Genomic DNA, 20042 nt, shown 5'->3' on the forward strand with positions numbered 1-20042 from the left:
TCTGCCCCTCCCCCGCTCCCTCTTTCTCGCTCTCTCTCTCAAAATAAATAAACTTTAAAAAAAGAAAAATTATGGGGCGCATGGGTGGCTCAGTTGGTTAAGCATCCAACTTCAGCTCAGGTCATGATCTCGTGGTTTGTGGGTTCGAGTCCCACATAGGGCTCTGTGCTGACAGCTCAGAGCCTAGAACCTGCTTCAGATTCTGTGTCTTCCTCAATCTCTCTCTGCCCCTCCCCTGCTTGTGCTCTCTCTTTCAAAAATAAATAAATAAACATTTAAGAAAGAAAAAAAGAAGAAGGGTCTGTCTTGTCTGAGTGGTGGGAAATAAATAGCCCTGCTTTGGTCCCACCAAATAAATTTTAAAAGCAAGACCCAAAAACACAAATTGTTACCAACAAAATGAACTATGCCCAAACAAAGCTTAAGAATATTTACAGTGTGGTGCCTGGGTGGCTCAGTCAGTTGAGCATCCTACTTCGGCTCAGGTCATGATCTCATGGTTCCTGGGTTCGAGCCCCATGTCAGGCTCTGCACTGACAGTGCAGACGGAGCCTGCTTGGGATTCTCTCCCTCTCTTTCTCTTTGCCCCTCCTCCACGCTCTCTCAAAAATAAACAAACATTAAAAGAAAAGAGTCTCTTAAAAGGAAAGATATTTTTTTAAAAAAAGAATATTTATAGGAATACAGAAATATCCAATACCCAGTAAGGTAAAATTTCCATTTGACATCCGATAAAATTAGCCAGAAGGAAAATGATACCAGACGAAAATACAGCCCTATACAGAGGTATGAGGAGCACCAGAAAGAATAAATACATAAACATATACAGCTTTCTAATTAATTAATTTAAAAAGATTATATTAAGTAATCTCTACACCCAATGTGGGGCTCAAACCCACAACCCTGAGATCAGGAGTTGCACATTTCACTGACTGAGCCAGCCAGGAACCCCACTTTTTAATTATTTAAATCTCTTTAAACAGAAAAACCAATAATGTAGTGAGGGGTTTATAACATATGTAAAACATATGACAGCAGTAGCACATAAGCCTGGGGGAAGTGAGACTGTACCACTGTATGGTTCAGGTACTGTATGTAAGGCGATAGTATCACTTGAAAACAGAATATATAAGTCAAAGATGTATATTACAAACTCTAAAGTAAATATTAAAAATAACAAAGAATTACAGCTAATAAGCCAACAAAGGAGATAAATGGAATCAAGAGAAAAAAATGGTAGCAAAGAACAGATGAGACCAATTTTTAAAAAGAGCAAGATGACGGATTTATATTTAGCCATATCAATAATCACATAAAATGTAACCATCTAAATACCTCAATTAACAGGCAGAAGTTGGGGCACCTGGGTAGCTCAGTCAGCTGAGCATCAGACTCTTGATTTCAGCTCAGGTCATGATCCCAGGGTTTTGGGATTGAGCCCCATGTTGGGCTCCATGCTCAGTGTGAATTAGATTCTCTCTCTCCCTCTGCCCTTTCCCTCATTCTCTCTCTCTCTCTCTCTCTCTCTCTCTCTCTCTAAAATAAACAATGGGCGGTGGGGCAGTGGGCACCTGAGTGGCTCAGTCGACTGAGCATCTGACTTCAGCTCAAGTCATGATCTCATAGTTTATGAGTTGGAGCCCCACATCAGGTTCCCTGCTGTCAGCACAGAGCCCACTTCTAATCTTCTTGCCCTCCCCCACTCACACTCAAAAATAAACATTAAAAATAAATAAGTAAATTAAAAAAATTAAACAATAGGGTGCCTGGGTGGCTCAGTCAGTTAAGCACTGACTTCGGCTCAGGTCATGGTCTCACAGTTCATGGGTTTGAGACCTACGTTGGGCTGTTTGCTGTCAGCATAGAGCCTGCTTCAGATCCTATGTCTCACTGTCTCTCTGCCCCTCCCCTGCTTGTGCACGCACACATGCACACTCTCTCTCTCAAAAATAAGCATTTAAAAAATAAACAATAAAAAGAAGTTTAATGTAAAAAAAAAAAGGCAGAAGTTATTGATTAGATTAAAATCCAACTACATGCTGCCAACAAAAAACACACTTCAAACATCAAGACAAATAAGTTAAAAGTAAAAGGATGGATCCCCAAAAAATTAAAAATAGAACTACTCTACAATCCAGCAACTGCACTACTAAGTATTTATCCAAGGGATACAGGTATGCTGTTTCAAGGGGCACATGTACCCCAATGTTTATAGCAGCACTATCGACAATAGCCAAAGTATGAAAAGAACCCAAATGTCCATCGATGGGTGAATGGATAAAGATGTGGTATATATATACAATGGAGTGTTACTTGGCAACCAAAAGGAATGAAATCTTGTCATTTGCAACAACATGGATGGAACTAGAGGGCATTACGCTAAGTGAAATTAGTCAGAAAAGGACAAATTTCATATGACCTCACTCATATGTGGAATTTAAGATACAAAACAGATGAACATAAGGGAAGGGAAGCAAAAATAATATAAAAACACGGAGGAGAACAAAACATAATAGACTCTTAAATATAGAGAACAGAGGGTTGCTGGAGGGGTTGTGGGTGGGGGATGGGCTAAATGGGCAAGGGGCATTAAGACACTTGTTGGGATGAGCTCTGGGTGTTATACGCAGGGAATGAATCACTGGATTCTGCTCCTGAAATCATTATTGCACTACATGTTACAATGTAACCAAGGTTACACTACACAAAAGAAGGCTGGAATGGATATATTAATTAATATACCAAAGTAGATTTCAGAGCAAAGAATATTACCAGGAACAAAGAAGGTCATCTCATAATCATAAAGAGTTCAATTATCAGGAGGATATAACAATTAGAAACATTTATAGACCTAATTATAAAATTTTAAAATACATGACGCAAAAATGGATAGAATTACAAGGAGAAACAAATCCACAATTACAGTCAGATTTCAATACCCTTCTTTGACAACTGATAGAGTAGACAGGAAATCAGTGAGGATACAGAAGTCTCGAACAGCTCAAAATCAATAAACTTGACCTAACTGATATCTATAGAAAATTTCACCACCAACAGCAGAATACTCATTCTCTTCATGTGAACATGGAACATTTACCAACATGGACCTCATTCTGGGCCACAATACAAAGCTCAATAGATTTAAAAGGATTCAAGTCATAAAAAGTATGTTCTCTAACCATAATAAAATTAAATTAGAAGTCACAAACAGAAGATCTCAGGAAAATTCCCAAAATACTTGAAAACTAACATATTGCTAAATAACCCATAGGTCAAAAAAGAAATAGAATGAGAAATTAGAAAGTATTTTGAGGGGTGCCTGGGTGGCTCAGTCAGTTAAGCTTCCATCTCTTGATTTTGGCTCAGGTCATGATCTCATGGTTCTTGGGCTTGAGCCTTGTGTTGGACTCTGTACTTACAGCACAGAACCTACTAGGGATTCTCTTTCTCTGCCTCTCCTTGGCTTGCATGTGCACGCTCTCTCTCAAAATAAATAAATAAAAATTTTTTAAAAAGTATTTTGAATGGAATGAAAATGAAAATATAACACATCAAGATTTGTGGGATGTCACTTAAAGCAATCCTTAGGGGAAATTTTATAGCACTAAATGCTTATATTAGAAAAGAAGAAAGACCTCAAATCAGTGACCTCAGCTTCCACCTTAGAGAAACCAGAAAAAGAATAAAGCCTAAATTATGCAGAAGAAAGGAAATGAGGATCAAAATGAAAATCAATAAACTAGAAAACAGATGTATGTTAACTAGACTTATGGTGATCATTTTGCAATATATACATATCAAATCAAATATGTTGTATACTTGAAACTAATATTATGTCAATTATACCAATAAAGCATAACAAAATAAAAAATAAATAAAATAGAAAACAGAAACAATGAAATAAAAATAGAAATCAATGAAATAAAAATCTTGTTCTTGGGGCACCTGGGTGGCTCAGTCTGTTAAGTGCCCAACTTCAGCTCAGGTCATCAATTTGCAGCTTGTGAGTTCCAGCCCCTCATTGGGCTCTGTGCTGACAGCTCAGAGCCTGGGGCCTGCTTCGGATTCTGTGTCTTCCTCCTCTCTACCCCTTCCCCACTCGTGCTCTATCTGTCTCTCTCTCTCTCAAAAATAAATAAACCCTAAAAAACAAAACAACAACAACAAAAAAACCTGTCTCTTTGATCAATAAAATTGAACTTCTAGCCAGAATGATCAGGAAAAAAAAAGTTGTCAATGTCAGGAATGATGTGACATCACTACTGATTCCACAGATGCTAAAAGGGAAAGGGAATATTATGCACAACTTCATGCTTATAAATTTGAAAACTCAGATTGAAAAATTCCTTGAACAACCTAAATCCATGCTCCTTCTACTATCAGGAATTATACTTTGCTTGTAATACTTTGTTACCAGAAACAAAAAAAGATACAGCCCCAAAGCTGAAGGAGTTCACAAACCAGCAAAGAGATGGACAATGTGATATAATGACAGAGGTAAGCACTGGGCACTATGGTAGCCCAGGGGAGGGGAACCTAACCTTTGTAGTTACCACACACTTTAAAGGATGATAAGAAAGGGGCACCTGGCTGGCTCAGTCAGCAGAGCATCCGACTCTTGATCCCAGGGTCATGAGTTCAAGCTCCATGTTGGGTGTGAAGCCTACTTAAAAAAATAGATAAATAAAATAAAAAAAATAAAGGATGATAAAAGATAGGCAAGAGAAACATATCCCAGGCAGGAGGAACAGAAAGGCATTGGGGGGGGAGGGGGAGGAGTAAGGAAAGATAAAAGCTCAAGAGAGAAACTCAAGAACAAACTTGTATGTCTTATTAAGGAGCTGCTAGACTTTATCCCAGGATTAGAGGGAAGCCATTGAAAGATTCTAAGCAGGGCAAGCATGTGATAAGATTTGCATTTCAGAAAGATCTCTCTGGCTGCTGTGAAGAGAAAGGACTGGTGACAACTGCAATAATCCAGAGAGTTTGAATGTGTAGGGGAAGGAAGTGAGAAAATGCACAGTCAGGAAGAACCCCCAAGTTCTGGTTGGAGCAACAAGGTGGTGGAGATGCCATTTCTCAGAGAGACTAGTAACCGACTCAGGGGAGAAAAGACGAGGTGCCCCGAGAAGGCACTTTTAAAATTACATACCAGGGCGCCTGGGTGGCTCAGTCGGTTAAGTGTCAAACTCTTGATTTCAGCTCAGGTTCGTGGGTTTGAGCCCTGTGTCAGGCTCCATGTTGGCAGTGTGGGGCCTGCTTGGGATTCTTTCTCTTCTTCTCTCTGCCCCTCCCCTGCTCACTCTCTCTCACTCTCAAAAATAAATAAACTTAAAAGAATGTCAAAAGCTTTAAAAAATAAATAAAATAATGTATCACTTACATGACTATGTAATCAAAACAAACAAAAAAGTAACCTAAATAAAACAGCCAATTTCTGCCCCATCCCCAGACATGAAAAGACAGTTGTATCTTTTTTTTTTTTTTATTTTTTTTATTTTTTTAAACGTTTATTTGTCTTTGAGACAGAGAGAAACAGAGCATGAACCGGGGAGGGGCAGAGAGAGAGGGAGACACAGAATCGGAAGCAGGCTCCAGGCTCTGAGCCATCAGCCCAGAGCCCGACGCGGGGCTCGAACTCACATACTGTGAGATCGTGACCTGAGCTGAAGTCGGAAGGCTTAACCGACTGAGCCACCCAGGCGCCCCTCTATTTTTTTATTAATTTTTTTTTTAATTTATGTTTATTCTTGAGAGAGAGAGACAGAACACAAGCAGGGGAGGGTCAGAGAGAGAGGGAGGGAGACACAGAATCTGAAGCAGGCTCCAGGCTCTGAGCTATCAAGCACAGAGCCCGACGTGGGCCTCGAACCCACAAACCATGAGATCATGACTTGAGCCAAAGTCAGATGCTTAACCAACTGAGCCACTTAGGTACCCTAAGACAGTTGTATTTAAAAGCAAACATGTATTAAGAACAACTTAACTATGCCTGGCACTTGATCTGTGGCCTGGTCCCACGAGTGGAGTAAGGACACTGATCACACTCCTCCCACCCACCAGGTCTCAGGCTGTGTGCTCTTAGTCTGCCTTACTGGAGGTGATCAGGTTCTTGGCTGGGACATAGGAAAAGCAGAGCCTGCCCTTGGTTTCCGTTCCCAGGCTAGGATGAAATGTTTCTTTTCCAACTGGCTTTTCTTCCCCTGCTTCCAGCTGAATTCAAGCCAACAAAAGCCCCCTCTGCCTGAACAAGCAAGAAAGCACCCTGGCAACTGAGATGACAAGAGAGGTCTGGGGGTTGAAGTCGATTGTGGGGAAGTGGGGAGGGGGAAATGCCAGCAGAAAAGCACTACGAAGTATTTGTCCAAAGCAAGAGGGAAAACCAAACTAGTGTTTTCTCTCAGACTCGGAGAGGCATGATGAAGTGGGTAGAGACAAATTACCCTCCTTGCCCAAATGGCAGCTTCCAAAGAATGGAGGGCAAGAGGAGCCACAGTAAGCTGGTGTCTTTCTGGGAAAGAAGGTTTTGCCTGGGTCCACAATAAATAGGGGCACGGAATCTCAGTGTCCTGGAACCCTAATGCATATCTCTATTTTCACACTTTAAGAATGGGAACTCTGGGAGGAAGGGACTTGTCTCTCTATCTCAGTATTCTCAGTACATAGTAGGTGTTCCGTGAGGGATGGTTGGCTGGACAAACACACTTCTGGAGAATAAGTCCAACCTTGTTTGCACAGAGGAGGAAACTAAGACCCAGGGAGGTATAAGCAGAGTGTGTATTCAGTGAACCCTGGTGGAAGGTGGTCCTAGGACCAGAACACAGGTCTCCAGTTCTTTCCCACATGCCCCCACAAGCCCTGTTGGGGCTGAGAAAGAATGAAAGAGCAGGAGCAATGAGCTCTACCAGGCAGGAGGAGAAAAGTGCAGGGGCAATTGTTTCCAGAGGACCACCCTCCTCAAACACCAAGCCTCTACAAACAAACCTGCCTCCTTGGCCATGGAGCGGAACAGGCTTATGATCCAAGCTGGGTCACAGAACAGCTCCTCCCCTCCACTGCTGTGATTAGCCTAGTCACTAGTACCTAACCCAAGCAGCCAATCAGATTCCTCTTCTGGAATTTGCTAGGAGATTCCAGAGGAGAGAAATGAGAGTGAAGGGAGTTAGTGGCACATTCCCTGCCAAGATCCAAAGCTCTAAGCCAGAGCAGTTGGCAGCCCTGGCCCAGGCTCATGAGGAAGTCAGTAAGAATGAGTCAACATGCTGAAAGAGAGACCAGCTCCACCCTGCCCTTTCCCACAGTCATATGTGTCAATAAGTTCTCCTTCCGCAGAATAAGCCGGTATGAGTTGGCATTTTACCACCTCCAACTAAAACCAAACTGGCAATACCAGAAATGAGATAGTACAGAAAAACAGCAGAGAAGCTGGAGCAGGATTCTCAACCGGGGTCCAGGATCCCTACCACAACCTGCAAAATTTCACATGCACTGTATGTGTAGTTCTGGGAGGACACGGCACTTACTGGATTTTGAAAAGGGTCCACGATGTCCCAAAGAATTAAAAACGAAGGAGCTTGAGAAAAGGGAGACAGACACTCCCAAAGCCAGGGTCTCCAGTTGAGGATCCATCAGGAGTTCTTGAATGGTCTACCAAATTTGGAGGTCTATACTTCCTTACTGTTTCCATCCCCTAGCTCTGCTGCCCCCAACTTCCTTCATGCCTGCTTTTACCCCTGCAGTAGCCTCTGCACAAATATTCCTGCCTCCAAGAAAGCAACTGAACTGATATTTTCTTCTTGCTACTCTCTACTTTCTGCAACTTTTGTGCTGGGTTGTTTACCCCAGTAATTAGATAAGAACCTCCCTCTTCCTTTTTCTTCCCAGTCATAGATCCTGTCACATGGTGGAGAGACATACAGCAGAGCTTCTGAGGATCTCAGGGCAAAAGAAGAGAGGAACAAAAGGGCATCTCTAGAGGACAGGGTCATTTCTTCTTCTACATGCACCTTGCCAGTCGACCTGGGCCAGGGCGATTAGGTGGGAGTTTGGCTAAAGTCCTGTTTACACACACATATGCACTTCCACACCTCTGGGGGAACTTACCTCTTATTTCTATATTCACCCTCCCTGAGGAGCTAGGTGATTAACAATTCTACCTCCTCTCCCATAGCCATTTACCACCCCTCCCAATTCTGGCAGACCTGGATCAAGGCTGAAACATGGAAAACAGCTTCAGCCCCTCCCTCCATAAAGGCATGAAAAGCCTCTATGCCCACAAATCTTCAGCCTAAGCCCTAAACCTTCAGCACACCAAGGGAAGGCCCCTTCCTACAACTGAAGCAATCAAGACCCAAGAGCAAGAGGACTGTGTCCAGGGCAGAACCCTGTGCTGAGTGTGTGTTTTGGGGGGCAGAGGGATTATGTTGTGTAGTTGCTCACAAGGTTGTGACTTGGGCTCTATGAGCTGGGGGAAGGCAGGGGGAAGAGAGAGTGTATGTGGATGGGGGTAGGAGGTGCCCCCTCCCCACCTGTCACCAATGGTCTTTCTTTCTTTCTTCTTCTTCTTCTTTTTTTTTTTTTTTTTTTTTTTTAACCAGTGGTCCTTCCAAACACAAACTTTAACACTCCACTCCCCTGCCTAGAAAACCCTGTACTGGCTTTCATTCTCTGTAGCCTCCTCAGGCTTCCAGTTCTCCTCAAATGCCCATCTCACTCTTCATCTGGTTTGCTCCCACCGGTCTTGCAGGGCTGTCCAGGCAGCAGATTCTCAATCCTCCCACTCTCCCCAGGCCAAGTGAGGACACTTCTCCTGGATCCTGAATCACTCCTTGCTGAAAGCTGCCTCAAAACACCAAACTGTACTACTGTAACTGACATCCCGTTGGTGCAATGAAGCTTCTGGGGACAGTCCCTGGCTTAGATAAGCTGTTCGAGCCCACATGTCACTTGAATGAATGAGGAATAAGCAATGCCTATGGTCTGGTCAGTCACTTAAAAACTGCCCAAGAACCTGCCATTGTTGCTTCTACGCCTAAGAGTTGATTTGAACCAAGTCTGGCTACTAAAAAAGTTTTTAAACTATCTCAATGGACTAGTAACCCCAACAGCCTGCGATCCTCATAACACTGGGAGATAGCTCTCATGAGACTTTTATCTTTGCCAGTCCTCACTATTTATGAAATCACAAGACACCCACAGGTCTACCTCCCAGGGTCAAGGAGAAAACAAATAATGAATCTGTTCCTGGCTCCAACCTCCAGGGAATTTAATAGTAATGGCAGTTCTCTGTTTCTGTTCTTTGCAAAGCTTCTGAGCAGACATGCTAATAATGGCTGGGAAGACCCTCTTCCTAATCTACTCCATTTTTTTTTTTTTTAATTTTCAAATGTTTTCATTTATTTTTGAGAGAGAGAGCATGAGCAAGGGAGGAGCAGAGAGAGAGGGAGACACAGAATCCAAAGTAGGCTCCAGGCTTTGGGCTGTCAGCACAGAGCCGACACGGGGTTCAAACTCATGAACTGCAAGATCATGACCTGAGCTGAAGTCGGATGCTCAACTGACCAAGCCACCCAGGCACCCCTACTCCTCCTTTAATACCTTTTATTATTTTCTGATTCAGGTCAAATCTCATTGTAATTAATTTCCTGTGGATAGTCAAATTCTTATGCTGAAATGAAATCCATTTTTGTCAACAAATGCTATAAACAACTGGGCCACAGTCAGGTAATCCTGAGGTACCATGAGGTGGGAATCAGGCAGATTTGGTCCATATCCTGGCTCTGTCATCTATAATTTGGATAATCTTGGATGAGCCTTGAGCTTTAACTTACTCATTTATAAAATGGTGATAAGACAATAAAATAATTCTGGTATTAACTATAATGCCTATCACCTAAAAAAGGTTCAGCAAACATTAACTGAATCAGAATCCATATGAAAAAAAAAAAAAATCCCATTTCGGAAAGTACAGTAATAGTCATTCCCAAAAGGTTTTCCCAAGACTTTTAATTGGGAAGACATAGGCAAATCACTTAACCTTTCTAAGACTCAGTTTCCGTATATATAAAATAAGGATAATAACATCTGTATCTCACTGAACCACTACAAGGAAAACAAGGCAGCACATGCAAAGTAGTTGTATAGTACGATACCTAATAGTAGATGCTCAATAAATCTTCATCCCCTTCTCCTTCAATAGCAAAAGAATGGAAATAGAGGCTTAGAAAGCTAAGTAACTTCCCCCAAATTGCAGTCAGTTAAGTGATAGAGCCTAATCCGGTTTGCAAATCCAGTTTGTCTGACTTCAGAGCCCTTATTATGATTATTACTCCTATTTTACAGATGAGGCCAAATAGTTAATCTTGATGACAGACATCAAGTAACATATATATTACACATATATATGTAAAAAACAGATTTTACTACACACACACACACGCACACACACACGCACACACACCCAATCATGAATTTGCTATCTGGTCTTTCCACTAAACACTGTAGCTTATAACCATATATGTGAAAATAATAAAACTGGAGAACTAACTCCAAACTGCACAGAATTATCAGAAGCCAAAATAATGAAGGGATAATAATTTCTATTCCCTTGAACAATACACAACAGTGATAGATTATAATTGGATCATTTAGAAAAGAATGTAAAGAAAGGAATGTTAGAAAGCAGGCTTCCTACCGAGGAAAGCAATACCATAGGGGTCCCCAAGTAGTCAAATAGAAAACAAAAAGAGAAGGAGGATACGTGCCGAAGATTCTCTGGCCAATTAAAGCACTTAATCCTGGCCACAGCAGCCTCCACATCCCCTTGCTATGGGGATCCCAGGGCACCCCCTCAGACTACTGACAGCCTCAGTCTTCCCTAGAAGAGACACTCTCACCTCTCCCTCCTCCAGCATTTTGCTTCTCCTGGTCCACTGTTGGGGGAAACCATCCAGTGCTCCTGTCACTCTATTCACCCTCCACCTCACCACTACCCCCTCCTAGCAATGCTTCCTTCGAAATCCTGCTGAGCACTCTTCCAGAACATCTTTGTACTCACTAGACATGAGACCTGGTTCTGGTTCCAGCCCTGACCAAATCAAAGTCTTAGTTTCCTCATCTGTAAAATGGAGATGGGGAATGGACCCAAACGATCTAAGACTTATGATTCTAAGACACAGTAATTCATCAAACCTGAACACGGTTCAGCCGAGCTAAGTCATGTGCCCTTCTTTCTTTCCTATCTACACATACACTAAGGTAAAGCTCTGCAATGTTCAGATGTCCTAGGCTATTATCTTATTAACCCTATCTTAGGCACTGGTCTTCACTACCTTGAAAGAATCTTTCTTTAAAGAAAGGGACCACCTTGCATCTACTTAGACATGGTCTTCTTCCCTCCTACCAACCACAGAGCCATATGCCTTTATTAGCATTTAAAACAAAACAAAAACTTGTTTCTCACACATGAAAACAGATCAGAAAAGTCACTCTTGAGTCTGCTTTCACTTAAGACACAGAAAATTCGAGGTTTTAAACGATTTGACCAAAAGGGTTAGAGAAATTCAGGCTAAAATTAACTCACAAAAGATCTGTCGTCTGGGGCACCTGGGTGACCCAGACAGTTAAGCGCCTGACTTTTTTTTTTTTAATTTTTTTAACGTTTATTTATTTTTGACACAGAGAGAGACAAAGCATGAGCAGGGGAGGGGCAGAGGGAGAGGGAGACACAGAATCCGAAGCAGCTCTCAGAGCTCCAGGCTCTGAGCTGTCAGTGCAGAGCCCGATGCAGGGCTCAAACTTGTCAACTGCAAGATCATGACCTGAGCTGAAGTTGGACGCTCAACCGACTGAGCCACCCAGGCGCCCCAAGCGTCTGACTCTTAATTTAGGCTCAGGTCATAATCTCATGGTTGTGGGATTGAGCCCTGCATTGGGGCAAACAAAGAAGGGGAGAAGTGCCTTGTTTTTGCTCTCTTCCATATTGTCCATGTTGTCTCCAGCAGAGGTGGAAAGGCTGAGCAAACACCATAGATGCAGATTTTCAGCTAGGCTTATACCTCTCCAAAGTACCCAATATGGTCTGAAAATGCAAAGAACTGGCTGAGAAGGGACTAAAAGTCCAAAATCTGGCTCCTTTCCTATATTTATGAATAGTGAGAAGGCTGGGGAAAATTCTCTGGCTATGTAAATATATATACTCTCCTCTCCCAGCCAGAAGCAGCCTCTTTCCTTCAAGCCGCTTCTCACAGCCCTTCTCAGTCTCCATTGGATCCTAGTCATAATCCCTGATGGGCTGTGAACCTAAGACAGAGGCCAACAATTACTCATTTTTGAACCCCCAGCAACACCTAGCACAGTACTCTCCACTACTAGGTGTTTGGGAAACATGCTGAATGAGTAACAGAAGGATAATATAATGCCTCTGAGATACTTAAGGGGACTGGAGTAAACAAATAAAGTCCTTAGCTGCTATAAAAATCACCAAGACTACTGAAGTGCTAGAAATGTTCTATGTCTTGATCTGGGTGGTGATTACATGGGTATATACATCTGTTAAAAAAAAAAAAAAAACCATTGAGCTATACACTTAAGACTTGTCTGCTTTACTATAAACAAATTACACATTAATAAAAAAAAAAAAAAAGAAAAAATCAAGAAGTACCAAAAATTGTCATTTGTATACCAACTTTTTCCTAGGTCTTTTTATAGACTTCCTAATCTTCCCCCAGAGTCCTGTAAAAGGGGTTAAAAGTAGGAATATTCTAATCCCTTGGATAGGTTCTTAGAAGGCAGGGAAAGACAGCCTGGTTACACAAAGAGTCAGGAAGGTAGCTACAAGACCCTGACGTTTATGAGCCTCCACCCAGGCTGTGCTATCCTGCCAAACCACCAACAGCCAGTTATAACTCAAAAAAAAAACCACCCCCTAAAATAGCAACTGTTTGCTCCTTCTCTCCAGTCAGCTGGCCTTCTGCATGGCAACTTTAATTTTATTTTCAAAGCCATTCTGGCAACGGGCCACCCCAGAGTCTGTTGAGAAGCAGTGAGGCAACAGAACTAATCAGAAAGAGATAAGAGCCAAGGGTTCTAGTCCCAGGTTTGTCTTCATGAGCTGTGTCACTTTAAAAAAATTTTTTTTTAAATGTTTATTTAATTTTGAGACAGAGACAGAGACAGAGCAGGAGTGGGGGAGGGGCAGAGAGAGAAAGAGACAGACTCCGAAGCCAGGCTCCAGGCTCTGCGGTGTCAGCACAGAGCCTGATGCAGGGTTCAAACCCATGAACTGTGAGATCATGACCTGAGCCGAGGTCGGCCACTTAACCAACTGAGCCACCCAGGCACTCCTGAGCTGTGTCACTTTTTATTTATTTGTAATGTTTATTTATTTTGAGGGGGGGACAGAGAGAGAGAATCTCAAGCAGGCTCTGCGCTAACAGTGCAGAGCCCAATATGGGGCTCAAACTCACGAACAGTGAGATCATGACCTGGGCCAATAGCAAGAGTCGGTCGCTTAACCAACTGAGCCACCCAGGCACCCTGAGCTATCTAACCTCTCTGGGCCTGGAATCTCCCTCTATACGGGCAAGATGAACTCTAAACTTGTGTGATTTTTCCAGAGCTGCTTAGGACACATGAAAGTACTATGAAAGTTAATAAAAGGGAGAGAATGGTCTTTAATGGGCACTAGTAGGGCCTTGAGGTTTTAAAGGCCTTCATTTAGAACCAGGTGAGTAAATGTCTTCCATATTTTTAAAAGGCTTAGCTGTTCAGGGCAGTGCTAGGACCTCAGGTCTTTGCAGAGAAGCCCACTGCTCTCCCCAAGATATACAGCATCATCTTTAGTCACCATCCTAAAAAGCAGATTTTTAAAAAAATGTTTTTATTTATTTTTGAGACAGAGAGAGACAGAGCATGAACAGGGAGGGTCAGAGAGAGAGGGAGGCACAGAATCCGAAGCAGGCTCCAGGCTCTGAGCTGTCAGCACAGAGCCCGACGCAGGACTTGAACTCATGAATCGTGAGATCATGACCTGGGCTGAAGTTGGACGCTCAACCGACTGAGCCACCCCGGCACCCCTAAAAAGCAGATTTAAATAAAATGACTCAAGTCAGGCCAGCCTTGACCAGCTGGTTCTTTTCTCCACTCCCTTCACAAAGGAGACAACTCCTTTGTATCCTGTGGCCCCAATCCTGTGGGTTGGTGAGGAGGTCAAGTCCTATTACAAGGAAGCATCCTCAGTATGTTTAACTGGTCACTGCTGGGTTTTTGTCCAGCAGGGCTTAAGCCTGCTCAGCCCCAGAAAAAATGTGTGCTTCTGATTTGCCAAAAGACTGGCAGTCAAGTCAGAGGCAGACTACTGATCCAAAGGAGGCTCAGACACCAGAAGAGATGCCTTCTGGCAACTGCGCTGCTCACCTGGACAGAGGCTCACGGGAGCAGCTAAAAACGATTATTCAGCTCTGGCGTCTGAACCAGGGAATCATAATTAAAAACAAAACAAAACAAAACGAAACAAAACAAAACAAAAAAACGTCCATCACATTCTACAAAACAGTCTGTGGCTGCCCTCAACATCTACACTGAGCAGGGCTGTACCCAAGCTGCTAACAGACAAAACAAACACTAAGCTGCTCCATCTTTTTATGCAGCAAAATTGCTTAGAGCAACACCTGGTTCTCTGGAGAGTTACTGTAATACAGCACTTGTTGACTCAGACAATGTTAGAGCAGGAAGAATCTCAGCATTCATTTAATCCATCCTTTTCATTTTATTGTTCTCAACAATAGCTGATTCTCAACAAATTGTTGCTTCTCAACAAAGGCCCAGAGTAGAGAAGGCACTTGCCCAAAGATACTAGTTGACAGAAGCAGAACTAGAACTGGGGTGGTCTCTAAGTCCTAGGGCTCTGCTTGACCATCCTGGGTAATGGAGGGAGCACCTAGAAAAGAGGGAAAAAAACAGGAGGCTGGGAGCTCAGGAAAGAGTGAATAAAAGAGTGAGTTCTCAGATTTTTGTGACTAGGATAGCAGAGACCAGGCTGAACTTGAAATGTATGGACCTCAGAAGTCCTTCTCATCAGCCAAGGGAGGTAAACTCTCCCCATCTCCCTCTCTCATGGATCAAAGATAAACATGAAGGGAAAATTAAATAATCTCAAAGATCACAATTAATTGAGTAAGCCGGCCAGGGAGTTGGGAGCAAAATGCACAACATGAGGTAGTCCAAGGACGTGATTAATAAATGAGGCTTGGTCAAACTAGTTTAAGTAGGGAAGATCTGCCTATCTTCAGCATATAACCTGAGATACTCTCAAGTGGAGAAAAGTTACTGTTCTGTCTCTACCCAGCTGCCCAGGATGTTCCAGGCTTCAGATAAAGCAGAAGGGGAACCAGGAAAAAGTAACCAAAGAAAGAGCAATGACCCCCCTTATAAGGGAACAACTCTCTACCCACCTCAATCCCTCTGGTAATAATGGGTAGAAAGCCTACCAATGGGTAACTTCAGCAGGGTGCTGCAGCAAGATGGCTGCTGGTCCCCACAAACTGTTCAACAGACAGAGTGTCTATTCAGTATGTGCCTCACTAAATTCAACCTAACAGATTCCTCAGCTTAGTATCCAGGGCCTCCTCAGGGAGGCTGCAGCCTATCTTTCCAACTGTCACTCTGTCTGAGCCACCACTACCCCCCACCCTTCCCCTATCATCTCCCCTCCCCTCCCACATACACACAGAGTACCTTGGTTCCACAATTCCTCCAGCACAGAATGGCCTTACCCCCTTCCTCTGTCCCAAATCTTCATCTGTGTCCTACTATCCCTTCACATGGAGTCTTTCACAGTGGGCACTTAAAATGCTGGCCAAATTGGGTAGAAGCTAATCTAACAACTTTTTTCCTTATCCCACCATCATCTGACGTAAACAAACAACCCCATCTTGGGATGCCAACCAGAGTCCCAGTTCCTAATCCTGAGAGTAGCCGGCTCTCTTTCAGGGACCATTTGTGTGGCCTCACCTCTCTGACTCTCTTACCTCTGAAATAAGAGTAATATTTCTTGTCAGAGAAGCTGAGTGCTTCGAGATGAGAGGCTTTGGAAACACATATTCTCAAGTTCAAGGCCATTATTTTAAATTCCCCTCAGACCAATGCACCATTTACCAACTAATGCTAAGAACTTAAAGCTTGTTTCCAGCCAAATGCCTCTTCTTTTATCACAAATGCCCTAGTGTATGGCTGTTGAGAGAGCTGCACTGAGGACTCTGGGTAGCCTAGTGGCTTTGTATTTCCACAGACTATGGAGATTTTTCTCTTGAGTGTAAAAATAGTTCATGGTTTCAAGAAAAGCCCCGAGTTTCAGGTCTGCTGTTCTCTCAAATCTCATTGTATAATACATTAACTGGTTCCCAACCTATGGGTTGTGAGCTCATAGGGTTCATAGTCGCCACTACACTACACTGCTCTGTGAAATGCGCCTGCCCAGCACTGTCTGTGCCCTAAATGGTGAATATATCACACAATAATAAAAGCAACTGTCACTTGACCACCTACTGCCATTCATGTGACAATCCTAGGATGGAAACACAGACAGTGGGTATTCAATAAATATTGGTTGAAGGTAATTATTTATCTTCTCAATTAATGGGTACTAAAGTACAACTACACATTATCACATGACCATCCCTGATTTTTTCTGGAATTGGAAAAGCGTCCTCCAACCTGAAGACTGAAAACCTCTGGGTTGGTTAAAGAGTCCTGAGTAGGGAGACATTCTGATCTAGGTCCCAATCCAAGCCAGACTCCCAGAAAGCAGAGCCAGGAGGCTGTGTCCTATCTCTAGACCTTGGTGTCCTCAGCAGAACAACAAAAGGGTGGGATTAAAAGTACCCTTAATGGATCCTCTCAGCTCTGCTCTTTAAAACCTCTCACCCTTAGGCCACTCTCTGGAGCAGTGGTTCTCAAACCTAGGAGCTTCTGTCCCCGAGGGGACATTTAGCAGTGTTTAGAGATGTTTTTTTTGTTGTCACAACTGGAGGAGGAATGCTATGGATATCTAGCAAGTAGAAGTCAAGGATGCTGCTGCTAAACATCCTGCAATGAACAGGACAGCCCCCTCCGCACCAAATTCTCTGGTCCAAAATGTCAATAGTCCCAAGGTTGAGAAACACTGCTCTAGAGACCACTGAGAAACTGAGCTTGTTGTAGTAAAAGAATGGAAACCAGGCTGGGAAATGCACAATGCTAATGTTGTAACACTGTGAATGAAGGCAGTGAGCAAAGGCTCTCAAACCATTCTAGACACATATGAACAGTCACTTGGTTTTCTCTCTGGCACTAGTCCCACTTTGGATAAACATAATCCAGTCATTCTGAGGACCCCCAACCTTGCCCTCCCCCTCCTCCTCAACCTAACCCACACCCATTATTGACACATTGCCTTGCTAAAGCTGGCAAGAGAATCTGAAATTAAGCATTAACAGCAGGGAGCCAGGGGGCACCTGGGTGGCTCCACTGATTAAGAATCGGCTTTCCTCAGGTCATGATCTCACGGTCCCTGAGTTACAGCCCTGCGTTGGGCTCTTATGTTCACAGCTCAGAGCCTGAAGCCTGCTTCAGATTCTGTGTCTCCCTTTCTCTCTGCCCCTTCCCCGCTTGTGCTATGTCTGTCTATCTGTCTGTCTGTCTGTCTCTCTCTCAAAAACAAATAAACATTTAAAAAAATGTATTCTCAAAGACAGGATTTTGTCCATTGGTAAAATTATGAGCACTGAAGGCTATGGAGTCCTGGCCCTATCGGACACCAAAAATACCAAAACCCACGGTGATGCAGCCCACATTAGGATCCCCCAAGACTTCTGGATTGGACCAGTGACTCTGTACTCTGAATGTCAACTTTCTCATCTCTAATGGGGGTGTGGGGTGTAATATCACTTACATGGGTGGTTGGAAAAAAATCAAAAACGATCAAGTCTGTAAAGTGTATGGCATTTCCCAAAGACAAGGGAATGTTTTCATTTTCTGAAGATATTTCTAGTTCTGAAAATAATCTTTTTACTTTGGAAAAAGTTTTTTAGAATGATGAAAATAACTTAAGAAAAGGTGTTTCCATACTGCTCTGTCCTTTACACCTCCAAAATTACCTCTAAAATCTAAACATGAGGGGGCACCTGCGTGGCTCAGGCTTAGTCTGTTAAGTGGCAGACTCTTGATTTTGGCTCAGGTCATAATCTCGAAGTTCATGGGTTCGAGCCCTGCCTCGGGCTCTATGCTTACACTGTGGAGCCTGTTCTGGATCCTCTGTCTCCCTCTCTCTGCAACCCCCCTCAAAAATAGTAAGTAAATGTTAAAAAAAAATGTTTTTAAACAATAAATAAATAAAATCTAAACATGAGAAAGACTGTGCCGCCACCAGCTCTGCAGCCCTGTCTGCTAAACGCAACAAGCTGGATGCCAGGCTGATACTAGCTCCCTCCTTGGACATGCCATAGAAGGCTATCAGAGCCCATTACAACTCAAAACCCAAATTTTCTAACTCCAAACTTGCCAAGAAATCTGCAACCATTCACTGACCTTGTACAAGATTCTAAAAGGAGAAAATGCTCTGGAGAGGTGGAAGCAACTGGTATACTTGAAGGAGAATTAAGAAACTAGCAATTATTTGAGCTCTAAAAAATTTTTTTAATTAAAAATTTTTGTTTGTTTGTTTTAGAGAGAGAGCACGCGTGAGGGAGAGGGGTAAAGGGAAAGAGAGAATCTTAAGCAGGCTCCACACTCAGCGGGGAGCCAGACAAGGGTCTCCTTCCCATAACCTTGGGATCATGACCTGAGCCAAAATCAAGACTCAGATGCTCAACAACTGAGCCACCCAGGAGCCCGCAATTATTTAAGTTTTAAATATCACCCTTGTTAGTTAACGTTTCAAAGTCTAATCAACTCTGGGGACACAGGCTGATCAAAGCCTTCACCCTAATGGGGAGTCTTTCTGATGGCCTTGTTGAATACCAACTCCTCCTCAAAACTCTGCAGAGAATAGCAGCCAGGCTACACATGTACAAGTCTAATTTTTGCTCTTACAACTATCAGGTCTTTTAAAGCTTATAAACAAGAGACTTACAGTTCCTGTTTATGCATACAGTAAATCATTCCTCAAGTTTATTCCTACTTTCTTTTGTAGGAAATAAGACAACTGTAAAGCGAATTTGCAATAATTATTAGAATAAGCTGTAATTTAAATTTAGTATTCTAAAAGCAATTCTTTTATGACTAAGCTAAGTTAAACACATACCCACTCTTATGTCCCCCTAAAGGGGATTCTGATTCAAATAAAGTGCTTTTAAAAGCACCACATATATTTCCATGTTCCTGGGTTTTCTTTCTCAGAAACTTTTTATATTAATTCAAAGTTTCAAGCACTTACACATTTTGAGTTCTTTCCTACTGTAATATTCTATTATTCTCCAAAAACTATTTGATAAAAATATAGATTCAATCAACACACACATACACACATACAGACTGTTTCAGTTACCTCCACTGCATATCTTGTACTCTGAATTCTGAATATGCTTCTAGAACAGATCACACTGTACCCTGATTATATCTGATTATTTGTCACTCTAGCTAGATTGTAAAGCATCACAGAGGCAATGACGTGCCTTCACTTGCATTTACCCAATAAACTAGGACAGTATCTGGCACACAGCTCAAGTTAATATATACTTAGCAAATGGGTTTGTGAGTGAAGAAAAAGTTTCTAGCTACTCTTATTTTTTAAACTGAAGTATAACCATACAATATTAGTTTCACGTGTACAACATAGCGATTTAACATTTGTATCATTATGACTTTTACATGTATTGCAAACTGATCACCATAATAAGCCTAGTTTCCATGTGTTGTAAGTTAAAACGGTATTACTGACTGTATTTCCTATGCTGTACATTATACCTCATGACTTATTTCATAACTAGAAATTTGTACCTCCTGATCCCCTAACCCATTTTACTGCCTGCCCAAACCCCATCCCCTCCGGCAACCACCATTCTGTT

General features: G+C 42.6%; 1 protein-coding gene across 2 annotated transcripts in view; it reads right to left on the reverse strand.

Moving 5' to 3' along the window:
* The window catches only part of CHMP4B (charged multivesicular body protein 4B), a 52248-nt gene that overhangs the window by 17844 nt on the left and 14362 nt on the right, over positions 1-20042 (reverse strand). Inside the window, exon 1 of one of the 2 annotated variants that reach the window (XM_042931200.1) lies at positions 7524-8538. The exons of the other annotated variant lie outside the window; for it this stretch is intronic. Within the exon in view, the coding sequence (XP_042787134.1) occupies positions 7524-7629 (106 nt within the window). The 5' untranslated portion in view covers positions 7630-8538. Of the gene's footprint in view, positions 1-7523; positions 8539-20042 lie in introns of those variants that run through there. 2 annotated transcript variants of the gene reach the window in all.

This window comes from Panthera leo, chromosome A3, assembly GCF_018350215.1.
Source record: "Panthera leo isolate Ple1 chromosome A3, P.leo_Ple1_pat1.1, whole genome shotgun sequence".
In the NCBI taxonomy this organism is placed as follows: Eukaryota; Metazoa; Chordata; class Mammalia; order Carnivora; family Felidae; genus Panthera; species Panthera leo.